We start from the raw sequence: 25,620 nt of genomic DNA, 5'->3' as shown, positions 1-25,620 counted from the left end.
GTTCATCTGAATCCACAAACCCCACTTAGCTCCGCCTCTAGGTAAGACTGAACAATATATAAATAAACATTAAACCCAAGTCTAACATTATCTGAGAAAGTGTTCTCAAGGATTATATTTACACCATTTTCATATTCAGTAGTTTAGACCATAACTACGAAATGTAGCTATAGTTTGTCTATTTACGAAACATAGCTACGATTATTGTATCAACAGGTATTAGTTGTATCAACAAAATAACAAGTTGCAAATATCAATTATATCAGATGAAAAGGTTGTATTCAAGCCGCAAGTATCAATTATATCAAACGAATATCAACACATATTGTATCAACACATTTGTATATTGTATATTTGCTACATTACATAATCGTAAATACAATCTAAATATTTGTCACGCGGTGTAATTTTTCTTGACATTTGCATAAATCAGCCCATATATTAGTCTATGGCCCATTATCAGCCCAATAAGAAGAACAAACCATCTTTCTCCAAAATTAGCTGAGCAAAAGATCCGAAGAGAGAAACTCCAATCCCAAATTCGATCGAAAGAGAAAGAGAGAGATCTATCGAAGGCGAAAATGGCGGAAGATTTGGTATTGGATACAGCCATTAGAGACTGGGTATTGATTCCATTATCAGTGGTTATGGTTCTAATTGGAGTACTTCGTTACTTTGTCTCAAAGCTTATGAAGGGTTCTTCTCAAATACCTGATCCTAAAATCGTCAAAGAAGGGTTCTTTTCTAAGCTCTTTCTATTAGGTTTTAACGAATTTTAGTTTTTGTTTTTGTCCTGCTGAATTTGTTAAGTTTTTTTATTTCAGGCAAGTGATAATTAGGGCAAGGAATTTGAGAGCTGGGGCTAATTATATTCCAGCTAAATCGTTTCGTGCAAGGAAAGCTTATTACAGCAATGAGGTTAGATGTTATACAACTTTGTATTTAACGAAATATTTTTAGTTTATTTGTTTGCTTATTAAATTCATATATGTTGATCTTGTGAAGGTGGTTGTTTGATATTGGTATTTTGTATAAGCTTGATTGTAGAAATTAAGAATTCATCTAACAAGTTGAACAGGTTTATTTTTTTCTTAAAATGAATAAAGCATGAGCAGATGGTGGAAAAGTTTTAAAGTTGAGATAAGTAAGATGAATTGGAACTTTGATAACTTAGGGAAGATGAGGGATAGTAGGAGAGAGATACAGAAAACTGAAAAGAGTGGTAAAGGAGGGTGCTGGTTAAAACTGGACCAAGATGGTTGGTGCAAGTAATCCATTACCCTTTTGGTTTCTGGGTCTATGGAATCGAACATGAGAAGCTCTCAAGGTCTTTTTGCTATTACATGTGTTATAGCAGCCTCTTATTAATGCATAGATGTAACACTCAATGCTCCTATCCTGATCTGATTGTTTTAGTTTGACTCATACCTAAAACAAGAATAAAGCTTGAAGTAGTGTTTTTGGAAGAAAACAGATTGAAAACCTGTTACAAAGGCCACCTTTTTTACAAGTTTGAGGTGTTATCAAGATAAAAGTTGGTTCTGCTTGATTTTTGAGGTAGTATGATGTTTAAGTTTTAACAACTGATGATTAATCGATGAGAAGGATTCTTAGTGAGGAGCATGAACACCATTTTGGGAAGACCACACTAGACTATAGAAGTATATGCAATTATCTTTTCCGGGACAGGGGGGAGCATCAGAAAAGGTTGAGTCTGCCAGTTTGGACATGATTCTGCCTTTTGTTGTTTGATAGGGTGTTTTCAGGCTTCCTTTACTACACTTATCTTTTGTTGGCCTAGTAGTTAGGATGCAGAAGAGTTGTACAACAAGGAGGTTAAATAGTTGGATTAACTAGTGAACACTAGCTAATTACCACCTAGAATGATGATAAGGTACTTTAAGTGAAGAATATGGAAGCTAGTAACTATTGATTGGTGGAGTGAAGGTGAACATGATATAGAAAAGTTCAACTAAAGTGACCGCAAGCATGTCTATGCTCAACACTGAAGTTTATTTGGTCGAATTTGAATGTCTTTTGTAATTGATGCAAAGAGACCGGTAGAAAACTGTTGCATGCACAAATTTTGAAAAAATAGGGGGACATGGTTTGTATATGAGTAGAATTTTGTATTTATTTATGTGACTTCTTTATTATAATATATTCAAAGTAGTTACTAAAATACATATAGGTATATACACCATCAATTTAAATTGTTGTAAGCTAGTAAAAGAAAATCGTTCAGCATCACATGTCAAAAAGAACATCAACATCTATGCAATACTTAAACATATTGATAGAGGCTTCTCATACTTCTCTTTTCAAGGGAGTCGAAGGGGTTGGTCAAATAAGGGAACTGGAGATTCAACTTTGTCGTAAGCTGATTATACTTTAAAATAATTTTGTTGGTGTCCCATTGGATGACATGAGCAATTGTGCTTTAAGAAGTAAAAGAATAATTAGGAACTGGCCCCGAAGTGTCTGAGTGTTGTATACCATTTGTGTTCAATTTGAATAACTAAATAGGTTGGTATATGAGGTTTTTTATTTAAGAAAATAAAATAAATTAACCTGAAAATACAACTATTGTCCAGTAGTTCACTTGTCAGTAATTACATGGTACTAGCTGTAAGAACATGTTGTTTAGTTTGAATACATTGATGGAGGGCCTTTGGTTTCTTAGGAACAAATAGTTTACAAATATTACATATGACAATGCAGGAAAATGGATTACTCCATGTTCCCAAGGGCCAAGCTGCGAATCCACAGGCACAAATGTTCTCTGACCCAAACATGGCTATGGATATGATGAAGAAGAATTTGTCAATGATAATCCCTCAGGTATTATACTACTAATTCATCAGCTAAGATATTTTTCATAATAATCGATTGAATGTTGATATATAAGAATTTGTGAATCTAACTACTTTCTTGTGTATTCTCCATCTTGCCAGACTCTTACATTTGCATGGGTCAACTTCTTCTTCTCTGGGTTTGTAGCAGGTATTCCTTTTCCCAAGATTTGAATTCCTTATTTTCTTTGTCAATATTAAAATCTCGGTTGCATAGTGCATTCTTATCTTGAACGTGAAACTTTATATTATGTTTTCCTTATATTAACTCAATAAATTCGGGTGTTGTTTCAGCGAAGATACCTTTTCCATTAACTCAGAGGTTCAGGGCCATGTTACAAAATGGCATTGATCTAAGCACAGTTGATGTCAGTTACGTCAGCAGTCGTTCATGGTAAACATTAGCATTCATGACTTAATTTTAATCTTCTAAAGTACTAGTGTTTTAAAAGCTACGTTCTGTAATAGGCAACGCCCTGTATCTTATACTTTCTATGAAACTGCTCAGGTATTTTCTCAATCTGTTCGGATTAAGGGGTTTGTTCAGCCTCATTCTCGGAGAAGAAAATGGTCAGTAGTTTTTGTAGAAGTTTGTGTAATTTCTTTTTTCGCAAGTAGATGTCAAGAGTCAAGACGTGGCCAATAATGTCTGTTTTTAATGTATATTGAGAAGTTTTAATTCCAGAGAAGCATTCACTTGGTTTTATTTTTCCCAATTTAAACTAGTTATATCGATATTTGATGCAGCAACTGATGATACTCAACGCATGATGCAAATGAGCGGATTTGGTATGGACCCCAGCAAGGTAAAACTCTCTTAGGCTACATGCTTGTAATCAAATTTTTCCATTGATATTCTGCGCACATTATGTTAATCAAGACCAAACTAACTTTCGTATTCTTACCTTAAAATGTTAGCATTTTGTGCTTAGTTCTTAAAGAGTTCCCTTTGGGACCAAGAAATATTTAGTTCGTATCAGCCCTTCTTCGTCCTTAGTTTTTCCCCGTTGCATTTTCTCTGCCACCCTGAAACTAGATTCCTTTTGATCAAGTAGTTAAGGAAATAGTCTGTCAGTGGAGAAGGAAAGGGGGCGTCCTTTTGGCTTGAACTCATTATGGAGACATTGGTCCTGACAAAATCTTGAATCTATCCTTATATGTCTAACTTCACTGATTAGCACCTTGGCTAATGGATATTAGGCTGCTAGCTATTTGAAATCAATCTCAGCTGAGCAGGACCAGGAAAACTAATCATTCGACGATGTCTGTTTTGTGAACAAATTGCACTTCTCCTATTATATCTTGCTCTGCGTTTATAGATGTTAATTTTCTTCTACAGACTTTGGGAGCAGAAAAGGACGGATTAGACATTGTTCAGCATGATTGGGTGCTACCTAAATTCGAGCAGCGAGCTGAATCAGTCTTGCGGAAACTTGTGAAATGAGGATCTGCGTTGGCGTTATTTCGTATTTGGATATGCAGCATTTTGCTTGCTGATCGAGCTTCTTCTCGATGCATGTGGTCATCGTTGCTGAAGACGGTATACATTGTTCAAAAGCCAAGATGCTTGTCATAGTAACTTTTGTTTTCTCTTTACCGAAGTTGGTGAATTTGCTGCCACTTTCATGTAGTAATAGTTTTGAAATTTCTCCAACTCTATAATTTTGGATGCAAGTTAGTAACTGTAAGCTTTGATGAATTAACCATTTTGGTTGTGATTTATGATATTTTCCTACTAGAGACCACATTGAATTTCTGCAAATGTTAAATTGTGAACTTAAAACTGACTTTTTGTTATTCCTGCTATGACTCATGATCATAGTTGTCCTCATTGGAATCAAAATCTTTAGTTAGATCGCTATTGTGTGTATGTATGTGTATTTGATACGATACAAAACTCATGTTATTTGCCATAGGTTCACCTTTTTGTTCACCATATGAGGACTCATTGGAATAGTTTTGGTTAATTCTGGGCTAGACATTGAGCTATACGTTCGTTTGTCTTTAATTTATTATAATGGTGTTGTTTGGATCAACATGTGTGCATCTCAACTGTCCAACAAATACATGCTTACTTCCTAGTTCCTACTAACATAAATAACGAATAATTCTACGTATCAAAGACCTAAATAGATAGAAAGAAATTACTTAATATTTTTTTCGTTTGAGGCCTTGTGATTTTCCTCCTTGACATACTAGGGTTTATGATCTATCATCCTAGAAACTTTAAAATGCTTTCCAAGAAGAGTTTATTTTACCCGACTCTCTTCTTTTAATAACAAGGCAGACATCCTCGTCCCCATACTTTTTTAATTTCGAATGAAAATAAAAAGCGTCCTTTTTTAGCTTTTAAAAAGCGAGTGTTTACCAAACAAACAAGAGTCTCTTTCTATCATATTAGTTAAGCGCTAACGGGGACGAAAACTAACGAAAATAAGCATCAACTTTCATGCAATTGCTAAATTCGATTGGGCTGATCGTAGTTGTGTAGCCGACAAAATATAATTGGAATTGTATATACACCGATCAAATTTTGATCAGGATTGAAACATAATTATTATTGTATTTGGACTAAGGCATAGTTATATATGATCGAATCAACCAAGTTTAATTGAGATCGTGACATAGTTGTTGTTGTTGTTATTATTATTATTATTATTATTATAGAAACAAACTTAATTTTTAGAAAGTTTTTTTTTTCTTTTGTAAAAGACACATTCTAAAACATTTTAAGAAATCTAAAATCATTATAATACTACAGATATTTAAAAGTTTTATTTTTGAAATTATATTTTTCTTTTATGATACTTGGTAGTTGGTACATATTTTTAAAATTATAAAAATCTTTAGATTTCTACCTAAAATTATCATAATCATCGAATACTTGCTACAATTTTGCACCTTTAATCTATGTACTCCCTCTGTCCTAATTTATGTGGCATTTTTTCGTTTTTTGAGAGTCAAACCGTTTAAATTTATCCGGGAGTTTGTGCATGGAATCTTCATTTTAAAAAAAAATGAAATTTATGTATTTGTAAACTACGTAACAAGTACTATAAGTCACAATAATTGATAATTCAAAATGTTTAAAAGATCTATGAAAAATTTACGGTCAAAGATAGACTTGTTTGAATCTCGAAATCCGAAAAATGTCACATAAAATGAGATGGAGAGAGTACCATTTATGATTTACACACTATTTGTCTTAATTTTTATAATTTCCCCCTAGTTTATCAGTTCATATTTTCATTTAACCACTTCTGCTAATCACGAAAAAAAATTCATCGTTGTCAAGAGTCCGAAAAAAATAATGTCATAATAAAGCGTAAATCATCGATTTAAATCTAACTTTTGCAACTATATCATCAATCTTTAATTAATTACATAATAAATAAGATTTGAATTATATTTTATTTTTTTAAAAAAAAAGATAAAGTGTTTTAGTCTATTTAAATAATTCTAAAAGAAGTAGTAATAATGAAATTTAGATTTTAGGAATCATAGATCTAGGTGGCAATGACATAATTCCAGCATGGCAAAAAAGGAGTGGGGCCCAAGGTCCACGAGATTTATACCTGAAAAAGCATCTTAGGGCCCCACTTGATCTAAGCATCTTTAGAATGGGCGGTTTGTATGGGTCCCACATTGTAATATGGACTTTATTATAAAATTTAATAAAAATAAAAGTTACCACGTCAGATTATTCATGTTGTTTTTGCATAGTCCAAATAGGACGATGCTATGCGCGGAATTTAGGAAAGGATCGAATCACGAGAGTTTTACGTTGTTTTCATAGTATGAACTTGGGAAATTGTGATTATGTGCGAGATTCAGGAAAACAACGCATTTACGTTGTTTTCACAGTTTGAACTTGGGAAATTGTGATCGTGTGCGAGATTCAGGAAAGAATCGTGTCACGAAAATTTTAAGTTGTTTTCACAGTTTGAACATGTGAGGTTCTGACCTCTTGCTACATGTCAGTAATTTTATCAGTTACATCAAAGCTCTTCCAGGAGGAATCCTAAAATTTTGTTTGTTTTCTAGGTTCTAAAAAGCATGAATTCTTAAGAACGTTTAGTTTAGTTCTATAGTTAAAGTAAAAAAAATACTTAATTATTTTGAAATTAGGGGAAATGTAGTAAAAACTTACGGTTTAACATCATTCCACTTAAAATATAATCAATAAATGCAAAATATTAGGTGATTTTTTATCTATTCAAAATACACAATGTAACTCAATATCCTCGATATCAATACGTATAATTAATCAAGATGCGTGTAAATTAATCCAGCTGTGGAGTTGTTAATGATCACAATTTGTGAGTGGGGATTGAATAAGCGCCGGCCTAGTGCCCCCTCTTAACGTTAATGTCCATTTTCCCCAATATGAATCTTTAACATGGACGTATACAATATGATAATGACATGAACGTTTCAACTTCTAATAATTTTTTTAAATAAAATATTTTTTATTTGAATTTAAAATTTTTGTGTTTGTTTTCATTCGTCTATTAATTAGGTTGTCAAGTTAATCACATAAAATATATTATTATTTTCAATTATACGTGCTTTTGTCTCTATAATTTGCAAAACACCAAACATTTTCTACTTGAGATTGATGAGTTAAATTAAAAAAAATATGACATTTGTAGTTTGTGGTTAGCTTAACTACCTAATTAATGGGAAAATGAAAACATTCACAATTTTTTCTTCTGAAATTTGAATCTAGAGTGTCTAATTTAAACAACGTATTAAGAGTAATTGAAACAAATTTAATAGGCTGGCGATGTATTAAGCTTTTATTTATTTACTTTTAATTAGGTGGTAAGAGGGTGAATGATTGTTGCATGCCGTAGACGAAGGGTTGGTAGTAATTTAGTTTGCATTGCTTTTCATGATGGCCAACACTTTCCATGATCCAATAATACTCATCGAAAATTGCATCAAGATAACTTTTTTTTCCATATATATATATATCAACAACAACAATATATCCAATGTAGTCCCAATCTAGGGAGGGTAGATTGTACGTTGATCTTACTTCTACTTCAGAGGTGAAGGAGAGAGGTTGTTTCCAATAGACCATTGATTCAAAACAAAAACAGGCTAGAAAAAGACTTTATGAAAATACAATATACAACGGATAGTAACAAAACAATAATTAGGAACGTAATGGTACTACTACAAACTACACAAAATAATAGATAGTCACAGAAATCAACAAACAAGAAACTTCAAAGTAGTTCTACGACTACTAGTAAGCACAACAAGATAAAACACTCCTATCTTCCTATCTAAGCTTGTGTCCTTGATAAGTTGCAATTGTGTCATATTATGTCTAATCACATCTACTCAGTACTTCTTACGCCTACCTCTTCTTCTGAAACCGTCCATAACCAACCCCTTACATTTTCGCACTGGGATATCCGAACATGTCTAAACCTTCTCAAATGTAAAATTTTATACATATAAAGTAAATTTTTTTAACATACATATAAAATTTAATCAAAATTATTGAATTCTGTTGAATCCACAGACGAACCAAACTGCAGCAAAACCAAATAAACAAAAAAAATAAATAGTACTATGTAACTAGTGTAATTATAATTAATTAGAAGAACATAAAAGTATGATAGTCCTACAGTCACCTACATACTAGACACTGCACAAAACACAAAATAATTTAATTTAAGAAAAAGATATGATAGTTGTTATAGCAAATGGCCTCCAACACCATGTGGATTTGTCATTTCCAATAAATCATACAACATGGGTTTACACTCTCTAAAAATAAAAATTAGCGATGAATTATCAAAAAAATTTATTTAACAATAAGGTGTATTTACTAATAAATTAACGATGAATTCATAGCTAATTTTTATTTCAAAACGAATGTTGTAACTAAGTGTAAGCTTGTGTGCCAAAACCAAGTGTAAATCAAGTTAGATATACATTTCAAAACTCATAACGTTTAAATTCTTAATCAATAGAATATTTTTTGAGATAAATGAATCAATTATTCAATAATATCCGCAAAAAGGAAGACTCTCATCTTATTTTTATATTTTTTTCAAAAAAAAAAACAATTATTATCGAGTTGTTTGATAGTACTAATTAATACTACTTTTTTTTCTTCTTTTTAGTCTATTTTATTTTTTTATAACGGTTAATTTCAACTTTCCATATAACATGTTTTAAGTTCATTAGATTAAAAGATATTTTTGTGCATTTTACCTGATTTAAATGTTTTCTTTATTTTTTTAAATTTTGTGTCAAGTCAAAACCAGATAAATAAATTGAAACGAGGGATGTAATATACTTTTTTTTTGGTTTCTTATCCTGTGTTTGATACTCACATTGGAACTTGACTAAATCCGAATTTACGTCGGAAAATATCACATTAAAAAATAAAACGCTCCTAACAAAGACGACTCCGTACAAAAGTAATATACTTTTATATGTATAGTAAAGAATAATAAAAAGAATAAAAACATTAACAACTAGACATGCAAAATTTGTCCTAGCCTTTTATGTCAAGTTGAGGTGAGATGTCATTTTGTATATCCCTCAATATTCTTCTTTTCACTTTTTTTTTATAAAAAAATTCTCTTTTTTATTTTTTATATTAATTTCATTAAATATTGTACATTTTATTTCCCTATAAATAGCTCTCTCAATTGTTCATTTCTCATCACCATTCTTACTATCAAAAACACTTTTGCTCCCTTTTTTCATCTTTTCATATTCTTCACATCTTATTAGTTTCAATTTTATTTCAAAAAATGGCCACTGTTGAGGTACATTTTTCTCTAGTCATTTTTTTTAATTGTTTTCAATTTATATAATCTTTTATCTTGTATGATTAAATAGATTTGATTTTAATTTCATTCGAGCATTGGATCTCCTCTCTCATCTCAGTACCACACATTTTTTTCTATGTGTTTTAGTCAGAAGCGGAATCATGATTTAAAGTTTACGTGTTCTGAACTAATAGTTGAACTCATATAAGTTGCTTGAGTTCACAAATTAAATTATAACACATATTCAATGAATTTCCTAATAAGTCTAAAGCTACTCGTATTTAATACTTAGATCTTAATATGTAATAAAAAAAAATGGCCACTGTTGAGGTACATTTTTCTCTAGTCATTTTCCTTTTCTTTATTGTTTTCAATTTATATGATCTTTTATCTTGTATGATTAAATCGATTTGATTTTGATTTCATTCGAGCATTGGATCTGTTGTCTCATCTCAATACCACACTTTTTTTCTATGCGTTCTTGTCAGAAGTGGAATCAGGATTTAAAGTTTACGAGTTCTGAACTAGTAGTCGAACTCATTTAAGTTTGCTTGAGTTCACAAATTAAACTATAACACATATTCAATGAATTTCCTAATATAGATACATAGTCTAAAGCTATTGAGTTCGTCAGAACTCATATTTAATACTTGATCTTAATATGTACTCACCATTGCATTTCATGTCAATGCTAGTCGTCCTGCTTCTATTTTTTCACCGCGTTTATTTTTTGGTTATGAAGATTCAATCCACACCAGCAACAGAAGTAGGAACTATTCCAGCTGAAATCGAGGCGAAAATCACACCAGAGACGATCAAAATTGAGGAAGTAGCCCCCGTTACAGAAGAAACAGCACCAGCACCAGCACCAGCAGAAGAAACCGCTTTAGTTGAAGAAAAAGCGGTCCCTAATGTGGAAGACACCGTGATCGAACCAGCACCAGCACCAACACCAGCACCCGAAGAAGAGAAATCAGCCCCAGCTGTTGAGGAAGCAGTGGCTGAAGAGAAAACAGAGGAAACAGTAGCTGCAGAACCAGAAGTTGTTGGTAAGATAAAAATATTTCTATTTTTTTTAACTTTATGATTAGTTATTAAATTAGATATTTGTTTTTTCTCGCGGGCCAAGCCTTTAAGTTGTTTAAGTAGATTTGATCTAGGGGCACCAGGCAATGGATACTGTTCTCACACAGTTAGTAGGTTAATAAAGGAAGCATTAGAATGTGTTTCGATAGAGAAAGACTTGTTTAATCCTGTAGAAACGTTCACATTGTTAAATAGGACAATGTTTTACTCATATTTATTCAATATTCTTGTTGTTTTTGCAACAGATGATGAAAAAGTTGAAGTGAAGACTGAGGCAAAAGAAGAAGATGAAAAAGTTGTTGATGCATCAGCTGTTGAACAAGTTGAGAAGACTGAAGAGTAAAACTGATTTTGACTCTTTTTATGATGAAAAAGGATGGCGAATAATGTGGGGTGGGGGATGGGGGATGGGGGTTGGGGGGAGTGATGTTTTAATATTTTAAGTTAAGGTTTTATATATTTATTATTAGTAGTATTTAGTATGATATCTAGAATGAAGGAATATGTTTGTTGTAATGCATATATCCTTGTGTCTTTGGTCTATGGTTTGTGGTTGGGGGGTGGGGGTGTTGAGTCTATCTTTGAATAATAAAAGGATTAGTATATCTTTTTGCCTATTTATGATTTTTCTTCTCTTTTCTTTCTAATAAACGGTGATATCCAGACCAACTTATTTTATTTTGATTATTCTAAAATTATTTACGAGCTTTCATCAGTATATGTTTTGGGTAATTCTACTCACCAAGAATTTAATAAATGAGTAGAGATCACTTACTATCTCTAAAATTTTCATGACTATTCGCTATTAAGTCACATCCTTAAATGCTTAGGTGATGCTTCTTTACAAAAAAATAATTGGATTTCTCATTCCTTAGACGTATAACGAAGTTTGAAGAATATTTTCATACATTAAGGTTCACCTTGAATAGCTTGTTTTGTTGTTATAGTTAAACTATCTTTGATTTTAAATTGTGACCTTCTACCTCTATACTTTAAATTAATTAGAGGGTACGATAAAATAATTGAAATTTCTCAATTCTTTTAAAATAATGGTTAAACACTCTCCTCCCAATCTAGAATAAAATAAAATTATAGTACCAATAACTATTCTTCAATCACAAGAAAGTCACAATTGATTATAAGAATCTTTATTTATCAAGTCGTTCTAATTAGCTTAACTCAATATATTTACATACAAATAAAAACTACAAAGCATCTGAAAATTAATACAGAACATGACCAAATCATCTTAAGAGATCTCTTATTTTATCTTTCATGTGGTACTTACAAACAACACCTTCTGTCGTGGATCTCATTCTTTTATTTTAGTATACTTGTAGGTTTATCTTAACATTCACATTTGTACAACACTCATGTTGTCGATATATCGAATACTATAGCAACCCAAGAGCCTCAGTATATGCATCTCTCTATCATATATGATATGGTATAATATAATATTCTCATAGCACTTCTGCATTTCAACTATCCTATTTTGATTTGTGTAATGTATCCACTTATCGTACCACTCTCTCGAAACATAAAGTCCGGATATCTGAAAATAAGTGAATGCCTCATCTCTCTTTCTCCCCGATCTCGTTGGACCATTTGTATCTATATGCATTAGGATTTCGATTCATGGATCTCTAGATTCGTGAAATCAAAATAAAAGGCTCAAACCATTTCTTCTGATAAAAAAAGAAGAGAAAAACCCAACTAGTAATACCATTCTCCACAAGTTGGCTATGAATGGTTCCAAGAGAGGTAGACTGAAGAAGTAATGGAGAGAGGTGATTTAACCGGACATGACGCAACTTCAACTTACTGACGACATGACCTTAGATAGGAGATTATGAGGGACACACATGCATTAGGGTAGAAGGTTAACGTTGTCCCGCTTATTTCCTTGTGCCGAAAATCTACCGAAAATAAATAGTCTATCTATCTACCTCCAAGATAGAGGTAAGATCTTCGTACACTCTACCTAGTGGGATTACCCTATGTATGTTGTTGATGTAGTACCATTCTTCACAGATTAGTGACATTGAGTCCAGAGGGTGTCTGGCATATCAAGAAAAGTTGATGATTGCAACCATAAAAGAAGTGAAATGCCAAACAAATCTGTACTCAATACAAATATAATACATTTGCTAATCTAACTCAAAGGAGAAGGCAATATTACAATCACTTCCCAAGGCATGCTCTTTTTAGCATGACAAAGATTGAAAATAAACCCTAAGCTTTACAAATATAAACAACAATCACACATGAACAAATATAATTAGAAGTTAAAAGAAAAAACTTGACCCTTCTTACTTTTTTTTATTAACAGATATTATACCTGTATAAAAGTTAAATTAAGGTGAGAATAAACTACAACCTTCCACCATTTAAACCAACTAGAAAAACCTTACCAAAGTTAAGTTCCAAATAGGAGCATACGCTATACATATGTACAAGTTGATTACATAACTTATGTGCAGTCTGATTCAGGTCCAAAAAGATCGATGGTGTCACCACGTACCAAAGCTGCAACCGACATGCTCTTGGGTGATAATGTGAAGTCGATCTTGCATGACATCCATGGATGGATAAGGAGGAAAGCATAGGCGGAAGAAGCATGTGTGTGAAGAAGGCAAACGATCATTTGACTCTCTGGTTTTGTAGATGTAAAGCCTAGAGGCCAAACCTCCAAAACCCTCGACAGGAAGATACTTTATTGAAGTCCAAAAGAAGAGGAGAACCTTTCTCTGCTCAGCTGACATGCACCCAACAATCTGCAGGAATGAAAGAAAACAAATTTTAAATTGGTATGAATCAAATCTCATAAACCGAGGTTCATCCTCATAATATTCGAAGTAGTAACAACCAAGTCCCCAAGTCCACCTTAGGAACAATTAGGTAATCCAGGACTTATATCCAATGACCATTGACCACCAGATACTTTGTTTGCTTGCTTTCTCCACCTGTGTCTTTTACAGAAAATTGCAGTAATCCGAGCCCCAGGAGCATGTTAAAATGGATCCTTGCGTAGCCTATTACCCAATTCATATTCACAGAAAGTGAAATGCAATGGCACAACACTACTAAATGCAAAAGGAGGGTAGCTCTAGATGTGCATGTATGCTCAAACTATCGATTTGTCGGAGCAGAATAAATAAGACTCATCTTATGGCACTGTTCAACTTGTTTGGTTATCTACTTGAACAAAACTTTGCACCTCTCAACAGAAAAATCCTTTCTTAAGTTTTGTAGAATGACAGATGAGGTGACATAATATCTCCATGATGACTATAGATGATCAAAATCAAAAGATTGCAACCTCTCCAAACAGCACAACCGACAGCGGGGTATAGCTTTTTAGAGTTGCTTTCATGGATAAATTCCTATACCCAGAATCAAAGCATTTAGTTTTTAGCCTGCAAAATGCTCTTCACAGAAACCAACAGTTCTTCATTGTTAATTCTTATTCCACCTACAAATATGATAACGGTGTGAGCCAAGGGCGGCAACGGGTCCACATCCTAATATTAGCCTCTAAATTTGCTTCGTGCTGGAATTTCTGGAGAAAAAAAAAAGATAAACCAATTCTAAAAAGTAATTGCTTCTCTCTATCCAAGCATTGAGCAATCAAAGAAGACTACGAACAATTGTTTATGGAACTTTTTGTTCGTTTTCCATTACCTTCTCATACTCAAGCATCAAAGAAATATCAAAGGGTATCATTTTTACCATCCTAGTATAGACAAGATAGAGAATATCATAGAGCTTAAAATCATAGTTAAATCATATCATTAGAGTAAAAAGGACGACAACCCCTCTAGATTGCCTATATTGGATATCCCTCACCCTTATTTTGAAAAAAAAAAAAAAACAGTAACCCACTAGCTTTTTAGTGCTATTTGGCACACCTATGTATGACCCTATCTAGTCAAAAAGTATCTGAAAGTTGTCGATGTTGCACAAAATGAGAAATTTACAACCAAAATACCCTTCTAAAGTAAGCTACTATTCACTAATTATGCATATCTTTTTCTCACACACATTGTTTAGCTTTATAAGCTAAAATTCTAGTTCCTTTTTCAAGCATCTTTGGCTAATGCTTAATTATATATTAACTTCAATAAATCCAGACCTTATATTAAAAGGTAGAAGGAAAAAGAAATTAATGGAAGTACCTTTTTCTAGATAAGTGGAAATGCCTAGTCTAACATGTCATATTAAAGTGCCTAAAGGTCAATGAAGTGGGTTAAAGCCTCAGGTTCAAATCCCAGCAGAGACAAAAATACTAGGTGATTTCTTCCTTGTTGTCCTAGCCTTTGGGAACATAGTTACGTGTTGCTGGCAGGTACCCCATGGAATTAGTCGAGATGCGCACAAATTGGCCCGGACACATGGTTATTAAATATATATATATATATATATATATATATATATAACCTAGTGTATATATATATATAAGCTTGTATTCTCTCTATTAATATAAACTCGAAGATTTGCACATTGAAAATTACGTTTATTGGCATATGTAGGCAATCATCATTTTTTGCACGTATAAGTTGTAAGATGGACTAAATTTGTTTCGAAGTTAGATCTTTCTTTCTCTTTCACATAGTCTTCAATTATTAAGCACAAAGGGCATATTGGCCATAGCATACTCGCTTGCACACTTTTTAGCAAAAGGGTCTAACAAAGGTGTCACTTAGTTTCACAAAGCAGTAAGGTATCTGTAACTTAAGTGGTTTAGCAAGGGTGTCCCTGTAGCTTATCCTAATATTAATTAAGTTTATTATATTATATGTCAAAGAGAATTTGCTAAGAAACTACAGAAGTAAAAACAAACAGTGTAGTTTCAAGCGAATTATCTAGTGATATAAATAGGCATAGAAGTGAAACGGGCTCTTCCTTAATGTTTCTCCTTCAACAGTGGCCATTTGATTCAGAATCTCTTAGGAAAACCAAAAAAGAAATATTAGGAAGGTACAGTCCCTCATCCCCACCAGGAAAAAAAAAATCTCCCTTCTCCGAAAAGAAGAAGTAAACACATAAAGAGAAGAAAGAAGAAAATATAGATTTTTGCCTGGTGCAATACCTTTGAAAAGAATCAAGCTTCTATACAGAATGTTAACAGAGGAAAGACTGACATGAAACAAAAGAAATGAAGTCTCCAAATAAAGGAAATGTACAGACTGCAAGACTAGAAACAGAACATACCTTCCAAAACCAAGATATTTGAGGATCACTTTCTTTATAGCCATTATAATCAGTATGTGCTTTCCAGTCTTCCACAGAAACAGCAGTTTCACTCCCGTGGAGCATCCAATCAAGATCTTCAAGATCTAAGCTCTGGAAAAAGGATTTCTGGAGCCTTACAGTAGTTATAATGTCAGCAAAACCTTGAGCAAAATGAGCTACCTGCTCAGCAATGGATGTGACAAAGCGGTGCTGAATAAGAAGCTCAACATACTGCTTCCTATTTTTACTATTCACCATGGTACTTTTCCCATCAGGGCACAGCTCGACAACCTTCCTGGATCCTAACTCTTCTACTTCACGAACAAATGTCAAACCAAGAGTATCTTGATCTACCATCTCCGGATCCATCTCCAATATCTGCCTGCAGCTGCTGTACAAGAATGGATCTGCATCCCTTATGTCATCCAAGGAAATACTCTTGCCCGACAATTGTAAGAAGAACACGCGGTCAAAGACAATGCCAACTTGTATTTTATGCATCAAGGCCAAAGCAATTACCCTGCCAGAGAAGCTAAAATACTCAAGGTGCAATGGGTCCACCTTTGACGCTGCAATACGAATATGTAGAATGTCAATAAGGCCCCAATAATAAGAGTAGTATCAGTGTCTTGCAAAATAAAAAAAAAAATCCAACAAAACATAGGCATTGCAAGTTCATCCAAATAAATGGAAACAATGATGATGAATGAAAATTGTCAGCTTGTCTAACCACATATCTCAAAAAGAAAAGAAAATGATACTATGACTTGGAAGTACTCCATATATAGTGCAATACAAAGAAAAGTGGACCATGAATTTCTAACTTTGTCTAAGAAAGTTTGCTGGCTAAGGATCAGCATGGTCATCCATCAGCCAGAATGTTGAACTCTATATCAGTGTTTCCCAGCATTTATCTGATTCCCCGCAGAAGACAACCAGATGGGAACTTCAGAAGAAAATCACGAAGAGGACAAGAAGAGTATTTAAATCAAGAAAACAAAATAATATTTAGTTATTGCATGTTAGAATACCTACCACTAACTGATTTGGAATTGGTGCAATTGATTTATTTGGTGCCAGAATAGCTGAATCTCCTCAAGTTTAAACGAAAATAATTATGAGCTACACATTAAATACTGGAATCTTTTAGTTTCTCTGCACAGATAGGGACCTGGACAGGCAGGAGAAGCCCTGATCCCACCTTCAAATATTTGGAAAATGATACATTGGTTATCAATCAGCAATTGTTGAAGATAATTCAAACCTAATGTAGGTCAAAATTGCTAAAACAAGATGGGGGAAATACTATGAACAAAGATTAAAAGATTCTAAATTAAGACAACTAGCTTGCCAAGTGAACTGCTAACCCCCTCACGCAAATTGGTCCACATAGTAACTACCTACCTATTTACCTATATAACTAATTTGTGGACTGACGAAAGACTTGGGGAATATTTTTACAAGATAATCATTTAATTTTACAAATTTTAATGACTATGTCTCTGGTGTAACTCTTCTCCAACAAAATCAAAGTCGATTTCCTAGTGTTTGGTCCTTCCATGGAAGGTCGAATTTGATGCAATATGAAGTGCAACTTGACTATCACAGAAGTTTTATCTAACTAGTCCTTGAACTTGATACCAATACGAAGAGACTTTAAGGATATGACTACATGACAAGGACGACACAAATGTAAAAGGGCCTTAAGTCTAACAATAAGAGCTCAATCAGTGATGCTTGAGTTATGCACACATTATCGGTTTGAGCCCTACTGCAAATAAAATCTTGCTATTTAAATGGAAAATGGTAGAGGGGTGGGCCCATCATCCATCGAGTTTCAAACCGTGCCACTAGTCCTTGGAGATTTCTTGATTTTAAGGGGAAAAAAACGTACAAAGGCTTAAGAGCAAATATTGACAACTCAAAAAGATACCAAGATGATGATTACGATAAAAACGAACACTTAATAGCCCTTCAAAGATAATGTAGAGGACACAGTTTTGCAATAAAAGGAGGATTGAATCAGAACTTGTATACCATGACCTTGAGGAGGAGACATAGGAAATGTACACATAGGATCCATTTGTTGTGGGTCATGTACGACCACAAAAAAGTCAATATGGTCAACCTAGGAAGAGGATGTGAAGAATTACCTGAAGAAGATGGCATTGGCAAACATAATGTACCATACAAATAAGTTGAGGGCAAAAAAGCGATTGGGTTCATGCCTTCATGTGGCTTGAAGCAAAAAGCATGATGAAGCACACACTTCTTCGAAGTAAAGTGTACAAGTTATACAAGTAAAAATCACCAAACACATATTTATCGTGCAATCTATAGATCAAATTGCAATTAAAATAACTAATTTCAAACATCCATTAAACAATAATGATGATATTCTAACACATCAAAGTTAAGATTCAAGTAAAGCTAGAGTATACTTTCCTTGTAACATGTTTTTGATGGTGGCCAGCATTGAGAATGCTGAAGAATACAACAGTACTAATTCTCAAAAAAGATTCAAAGAACGGACTGATTTTCATTAGGATAGCCTCACACATCATTGTGTGAAGTCTTACACTTATCTAAAACACACGGCCAAAACCATGAAGCGGTAACCCCTTGATTAATTGCTTCATCGCTTTAAGACACGAAGTGATGACTTCTAATAACACTAAGCAATGGTAATCCTTACTAAATGGATAACAACAAGGAAATAGACACTTAAGAATAGGGTTCTTCACAGTTCAAATCCCACTCTCAACAGCTTTAGCATTATTCAATTCTCAAAAAGAGAGTAAGGGTCTTTACAGTTCAGTTTTTACATAAAAATATTAGGAATGCAAGTTCAATTCATTCAATCCACTAAAGCAATGTACAAAGTGTCAAATGCAAATACAATATCCACATATAGAACTTTGAAATCAAATACTATCAAAATGTGAAGATATGCGAGTTTATATAGAAAAAAATGTCAGATGAATTTAAAATGAAGGCAAGAAAAGCTTACCTGGATTTGGAAAGAACCTTCTGCGGTCATTTGGACAAGCAACAAACAGTGCATTCTGAGGGTTGAAGATTGCTCGACATACCAAGAAAAACCACTCCCTCAAGACGCCAGGCCCCGTAGCTTCTTCACTCTTGAACTCCATAAACAAGCCACCACGTAATGACTCAGGATCTGCATGTGCAATGTACTCAAAAGATTCTGAGAGCAACTGAGAGCGGTCAATGAGCATCTCGTGAAGCTCCTCGTACTCGTCCTTCACTTCTGGAAGCATCATCATAGCCAGATACCTCCTCACCTCAAAATTAGTCACTTCCTTGTGCTCCAAAATCCACCGATGATCTTCAGATCGTTTGGCAAATCTAACAATCAGAAAACACAAAGAAACTTTTCTTTGCCTCATTCTATTCCAAAATTCATCCTCCGAGTCCTTATAAAGTTTTGATATAGCATTTATCTCCTTCAGAATTGCAAAATACTGGGACCACCCGGATACAAGAGGCTCACCTTCTCCTTTCTCTTTCAATGCTAAAGATTCTTCCATTTTCTTTAGACATAGCTCTAATTTCTCCAGCAAATCAAAGTAAATATCATGCAAACATTTAATCTGCTGTCTGTAATACAACATCTCAAATCTTTTGCTTTCCTCCTCACTGGTGCCTTCCTCCTGCAACGGGAAAGTGATTGGACTGCAAATCGCTACATGATCCCCTATCAAATTCATGATAGGACCTATAAATGCAGTAAAATCACGCACATCACTCGAAGAAGGCCCCATTGCGGTGTCTGATCCCACACTTGATTCTAAAGCATGTGATAGCTTAGCTGCTAGTTCGCGAACAAATGGGAAAATGTCTTGCAATTCCATTACATCCTTACCATCAGTCTTCTTACTCTCCCAACTTACAACCCCAACAGACTCTACTATACCCCCTAAACTACTCCGACAAAGAGCATATAAAGAATCATCAACACCAGCAGACCTACTAAGCAACTTACAGAATTCTAAAATTATAGGAGCACATTGCGTATATATAGGATTAGGCAAAACAGTCTTACTCGAATTAATAAATTGACGAATCGATTCATCAGCAGTATCTTTGTTCACTTTAGCTTGAGACATATACAGCATCACCAAAGCTGCCGGGGCGCACGAAGATAGGAAAATCTGAAGGTGCTCGGCGGATTTTTCAGTAGCATTTCGAGGTGTCATAGTAAGAAACTCAATCAGTCTAGTCTTTATACGATTCGAAGGGCGAGGATTACCACTCTTACACAGATCAAAAATCTGAGAAACCAAGTCATTTATCAGCTGCCATGCTTGTGGATGCCCTGTGCTCCGCATTCGTCCAACCAATTGCAATCCAGCATCATTTTGAATGTCGCAGCTGGCTAACGTTTGCTCCCACTGTAGCTGCTTCCCTCTGTAGATTAATCTCTGCTCAGTTATGGGCATTCCGGTAATGAACTGGATTTTCTCATGAATTGATTTTACTGAGTCAGTAGACTCAGCTTGAAGCACCAAAGTATTCCCGCCGGATAACAACCTGACAAAAAACTGAAGACGACCCAGAAACCTAGTTGACTGAGTGAACACCGACGATGAAGATGAAGATGACGGAAGCTGTTGCGGCGATGATGAAGCTGAGTCAGAGCTGTTGTTTTGATGATGACGTGGAGGGGAATCGGTGAAAGAGGTAAGGACAGATTGGTCTTTTCTCATCCTGACGGCGGAGTGTACTAAGTATAGTTCCGATGAAACAGCGTCTTCGTCGGCGGCATAATCTTCAAGCTTCCGTTTGGGATTAACGCCGGTCATTGAAATTCCGGGGTTTTACTCCATAGAAGAATCATAACACCAAAATTCACCAAATAAAAAACTAAACCCACTATTTTTTTCTGCTGAGTTCAAAACTTTCCTCAATCAAAACTGAAAACAACAAGAGGAAGAAGAAGAAGATGAAGAGGAGAGAGAAAGTGTAGAGAGAGAAAATGGAGAGTGAGAAAAAAATGTTTGAGAAGAAGAAGAGAAAATGAAAATGAAAAGAAAAGAAAAAAGCTTTTTGTTACGCTAAGTATTGTGAAATGACCAAAATAGGTTTCCCGCGAGCTACATGCTTTTTCCTTTTTCAGTTACTAGCACATAAATATTTATCTCCCGTTCACTTTTACGTGTCCACTTTAGACTTTACGCGTATTTTATTTTATTAATTTTCTATATAAGTTATGACCAATTTTGAGGTTTATAAACTTGATCTCAACCTCTAATTTTAGATATGTACTTAAATTTGTATATTTATCTTATACGACGTTCAGGAGTCACCTTATACTAATGGGGAACTTTTTTTGGCAGAAAATTATATTTTTTATACATGGTTAGAATAATTTTTTATGTTTATATAGTATATCCAACCACCTTCGGCAACTTTGTATGTCTATTTCTACAGATTTTGAACCCCTTATTGAAAATTATGACTCCGCCACTGACGACGTTGTATACAGTAATTTGAGTTTACGTGGCTTTCAACGTATACTATACCACGTAGGACGGTATGTTTACTTGTTTAATTTTATATAATTTTGAGTGTTTATTTATGTATACCTGAAAATGGAGAGCATAAATATCAAATGAAATCAAATTAAAATATATATTTAAGTATTTATGCCTTTTTATTAGTAGTGAATATAGTTATATTTGGTAATTTGTTCATTAAATTTCTGTATTGAGGTTTTGTAAATCATATCTCGTAGTACTGATTATTGATTTGCAATATCCTGACTTTAATTAATTGAATTAAACATTCCACTTTACAGAATGTTCATTTACTTAAATAAAAATAATCAACTTGTTTTATATTGCAAAAAAGTAATAAAAATAAGTGAATCAATATAAGTATGGTGAGATATTCAAAATCTCTTTTCTTTTCTTGATAGGTTTTTTATTTTATATTTTTGAGAATAAAAGAAAATTATTGAAAACATCCGCTTATAATGGACTCTATAATATTCAAGTTTGAATTTGGAGATTTTTTGATAGGTCTTTGATTTTATATTTTTGAAAATAAAAGAAAATTATTGAAACATCCACTTATAATGGACTCTATAAATGCAAGTTTGAATTTAGTCAAATTTCAATAGAAATATCGAATATCAATAGTGAAAAATAAAATTTCTTTTTCCCATTGTTGGACTTGTTCACATTAGGGGCCTTTTGGAACTTTCCACCGACATGCAATATGACAACACTATTACATATTAAAAAAAAAAAAAACTAACACTCGATATATATGAACCAACGCAACAAAAGAAGAAAAAAAAAGGAAAATAACGTGATACAAGGTACATATTTTGTTTTTGATAATTATAATATTCGTGTCAACTTGCGTGAACCTGAAACGATTCAATTACAATAAGCATTTGGTATTTTCGTCAGCTAATATGAATTATTTGAATATTTAATGTTCAAAATTGAAACGGGTTGTTTATAATACAAAAACTTTTATTTTCATATATATATATAAATCCAAATTTTGAAGGTCGAAGGAATCATTAGGTCACAATTTCATATTCATCTTCGTATTGAAAATTTATAACGAAAAGGGTTTTACCTTTTTGTTTTGTTATTTGAGTCGTTGTTTGACGTAGATTAACGAGTTATATGTATGTATTGCAATGTGAATGTATGGTGCTCGGTCCGTGTAGTTAATAAACGAGGCATTACCCCTCTTTTTAAATTCAAAGTATATTTTTTACAGATTGATCGAGTAAAAATGATAGTAATTAAAAGAGATTTTGAAAAGAATAGAAATTGATTTTTATGTATAATATTACTATTGGCCCCCAAATTTTACTTTAGTTGAGTCCTCACTTTTTGTTCAAAGTGCATTTCTTCTTTACACACTCAAAAAGCATAGATGAACATTATATGTGTATTGTATAAGTTAACTAATTAAAGTCAACTCATAAGATTACTTTTCTAGAAGAACTTTTATACCGATAAGTATTCATTCATTTTTAATACATCAAATATTTTGGACTCTAATATTTTGGATTTAGAGTCGTTTTTATTAGAGAATGTTCTACCCTTAATATATATTTTTTTACACAAATTCAAATTTAATTGAGCTTTAATATGAATGTATTAGGTTAGAAAACCAAAATAAAAATAAAAACCTAAACATGACTTTAAAAATAGAGCAAGAATTTTAATTATAAATTTGACATAAATTAATTTTAAAAGTGGAGGGGGAACAAAAGAGGTGAAAGGAAGATATTTTTTTATTTATTTTTTATTATTATTCATTTAAAATTTGATATTCGTATTAGAACTGGTTAATTTGAATTTGAGCCACATAAAATTTATTTTTTAAAAAATATTCTTTAAAGAAATATTGTTTATATTCAAAACTCATGCTTAAGATAAAACAATCTTATTCATTCATTCATAACCGATCGTTTTTTATGCCAAAGAGATATTTTTTCTACCTTCTTTACTTCTTCTAGTTTTATTTTCTTCCATTTGCATAGTATGCTATCTTACAATTTTCTCTCTCTTTTTGTTTCTTTTTAAAATGCATGCAATATGTATGAAATTGGGTCATATTATAAGTGTTTAATATAATTAAATATTTTTCTTCTTCTTCATCTTTTTATCAACTATCTTCTTGAAAAAAAATAAAAATATAATAGAATGGAAAATTTGTTATTCAATAGCAAAAGGAGGACAATGGAAGGCTAACTCAAAACTCTTTTTGGGTCAAATTTAAGCAATTAAAATTTATTAATATCTTGCTTTAAGGAGGAATTTAAGTAAAAATGTAATATTAAAATGAATTAAAAAGTTAATTATTAGGTATACAAAACAAAGTATATATGACCAATTGACCATATTAAGTCAAAAGGCAAATGTGAACATGTTCATCCTATTTGATATTTTTTCAAAAATATAAAGTTGATTACTATTTTAATCGATTTATTATATAGCAAGTCGATAAAGTGAGGTTTAATTGCTACTTGGAGCCCAAGATATAACATTTATCTATATTGATGTACTAACAAAAGATTTTTAACCTGGGATATATTTAGGAGAATCTATGTAATTGGGCATATTTCACGAGCATATATATTATTATTAGGTAGAATTCATCGGTAACCCCCTAAAGTTGGTACGAAGTTTCACTTACCTCAACTAGGCGATGTTCATTTTAAACCCCTTATGTTGGATCTCGTTATGTCATTTTGACACTTTTTGCTGACATGGCATGGTGAGTGTAATACACTCAAAGTCAGCGCGTGAAAGGTTTTTTTATCAAAATATTATTTTAAAAACATTGTTCATCTTCTTCCCTCTTTCTTTGTGATTATCTCATCCACCACACACCATCAACCCACCGCCGCTGTATTATCGCCATTAATCCTATTAAAATCGAAGCAATTTTTAATTTTACAGATCTGAAAATCACCACAACCATCATCTTCTTCTCATTCTTTTTCTTTAGATCCAACAATTAAATTTTAGTGCCACGAAATAATTACTCTATTTCTTGTTCACATATTTGAATTCTCTGCACATTCGAGAAATGCAAAAAAAAAACAATTCTTCCATTGTTAGTTATAACTGATTCTTTTTAGAAGTAAAGAAGAAAAAAAAATTATGCTTTTATAAATTAATTTTTTCAATGTTATTAAATTCTTTTAAAAATGTTTCTTGAAATGACGATAGAGTGAAAAAAGGGTTGAGGTTGGGGTGGGTGGGGGTAAAGAGGATGGACGATCTAGTGGGGGTGGAGGAGCGGTTGGGGTTGAGATGGGTGGAGTGGAGAAGACGCCTGGGTTGGTTGGGTGAAGAAGACAAGGGTGAGTTTCTTGATGAAAATTAGAAGTGATGAATTTCTTTTTAAAAAATATTTATTATTTGAGTTTGAAATGCCACATGTCATCAAATTAGTGGTTATTTTTCTTTTTACTTAAAAGTCATTAGTTTAGAATTATTTTTTATATATATGACATGTGTCTTTGTTTAATTTGTTATTTTGACACGTCATCGGCGAGTGTTTAACACACACTTTATATTTTTGGGTGATTGTTAAAAAAGTGTCCAAATGACACAACAGAACCCTACATAAGGTGTCTAAAATGAACAAAATTTAGTTAAAGTGTCTAAGTAAAATTTGGTGCCAACTTTAAGGGGCCACCGATGGGTTAGCCCTATATAATATTTTAAAAATATTATATATTTTATCATTAATTAAGAATTTCTTATTATACATTAAGAAAGATTCACCTAGTTTTTTGCTTCATGATACACTAAAATAGGGAGAGAGGTGAGTGAGATGATCAAGTATCTCAGAAACATGCGAATGACAGTAGATACATGTATGTATATGTATCTGGTGTGATTTACATGTATATGGGATACCAGATATATAGGCGAGTGGCGAGCGATATTTGCTATATATCACAGATACATGTGAATCCATTTGGATACAATGCATCTAAAACAAATTACACCTTAATTTAGACCCCATATATCCCGAGATACATGTATCTAGACGTATTCGTAATATTGCAAACTAAAGTGCATTTAAGTAATTGGCTCCTAAACTAGAGAAATTTATGTAAGTTTCAGTCCTCTTCCATA

The 25,620-nt window shown here is 33.0% G+C and overlaps 3 protein-coding genes across 3 annotated transcripts; 2 read left to right on the top strand and 1 right to left on the bottom strand.

Moving 5' to 3' along the window:
- The first annotated feature begins 460 nt into the window (after positions 1-460).
- Positions 461-4,604, top strand: LOC125819713 (uncharacterized). The gene is made up of 8 exons (XM_049499189.1): positions 461-736; positions 825-918; positions 2,722-2,841; positions 2,955-3,003; positions 3,147-3,246; positions 3,361-3,422; positions 3,600-3,658; positions 4,192-4,604. Exons 1-8 carry the CDS (start codon positions 582-584, stop codon positions 4,294-4,296), a joined length of 744 nt encoding a protein of 247 aa, XP_049355146.1. The 5' UTR covers positions 461-581; the 3' UTR covers positions 4,297-4,604.
- Positions 4,605-9,967: 5,363 nt separating this feature from the next.
- On the top strand, positions 9,968-11,111 carry LOC125819716 (induced stolen tip protein TUB8-like). The gene is made up of 3 exons (XM_049499192.1): positions 9,968-9,982; positions 10,395-10,701; positions 10,984-11,111. Exons 1-3 carry the CDS (start codon positions 9,968-9,970, stop codon positions 11,079-11,081), a joined length of 420 nt encoding a protein of 139 aa, XP_049355149.1. The 3' UTR covers positions 11,082-11,111.
- A 1,900-nt stretch (positions 11,112-13,011) lies between these two features.
- Positions 13,012-20,936, bottom strand: LOC125819712 (E3 ubiquitin-protein ligase UPL5). The gene is made up of 3 exons (XM_049499188.1): positions 18,984-20,936; positions 15,953-16,542; positions 13,012-13,515 (listed from the first exon to the last, which is right to left on the bottom strand). The coding sequence occupies exons 1-3, from the start codon at positions 20,797-20,799 to the stop codon at positions 13,252-13,254; spliced, it is 2,670 nt and encodes an 889-aa protein (XP_049355145.1). The 5' UTR covers positions 20,800-20,936; the 3' UTR covers positions 13,012-13,251.
- Positions 20,937-25,620: the final 4,684 nt, after the last annotated feature.

The sequence above is a fragment of the Solanum verrucosum genome, unplaced genomic scaffold (assembly GCF_900185275.1).
Source record: "Solanum verrucosum unplaced genomic scaffold, falcon-dt-bn FXZP01000255.1, whole genome shotgun sequence".
In the NCBI taxonomy this organism is placed as follows: Eukaryota; Viridiplantae; Streptophyta; class Magnoliopsida; order Solanales; family Solanaceae; genus Solanum; species Solanum verrucosum.
This window is presented reverse-complemented; position numbering and strand designations above follow the sequence as displayed.

What these genes read in the sequence shown, in the direction of transcription:
- LOC125819713 (XM_049499189.1), top strand. Translation starts at nt 582, where the DNA reads ATGGCGGAAGATTTGGTATTGGATACAGCCATTAGAGACTGGGTATTG. An exon ending in CCTAAAATCGTCAAAGAAGG is followed by an intron (nt 737 to 824) that starts GTTCTTTTCTAA and finishes TTTTTATTTCAG; the next exon opens with GCAAGTGATAATTAGGGCAA. An exon ending in TACGTCAGCAGTCGTTCATG is followed by an intron (nt 3,247 to 3,360) that starts GTAAACATTAGC and finishes GAAACTGCTCAG; the next exon opens with GTATTTTCTCAATCTGTTCG.
- LOC125819716 (XM_049499192.1), top strand. An exon ending in TGCAGAACCAGAAGTTGTTG is followed by an intron (nt 10,702 to 10,983) that starts GTAAGATAAAAA and finishes TTTTTGCAACAG; the next exon opens with ATGATGAAAAAGTTGAAGTG.
- LOC125819712 (XM_049499188.1), bottom strand. Translation starts at nt 20,799, where the DNA reads ATGACCGGCGTTAATCCCAAACGGAAGCTTGAAGATTATGCCGCCGAC. An exon ending in AAGGTTCTTTCCAAATCCAG is followed by an intron (nt 16,543 to 18,983) that starts GTAAGCTTTTCT and finishes TTCGTATTGCAG; the next exon opens with CGTCAAAGGTGGACCCATTG. An exon ending in AAATATCTTGGTTTTGGAAG is followed by an intron (nt 13,516 to 15,952) that starts GTATGTTCTGTT and finishes TCATTCCTGCAG; the next exon opens with ATTGTTGGGTGCATGTCAGC.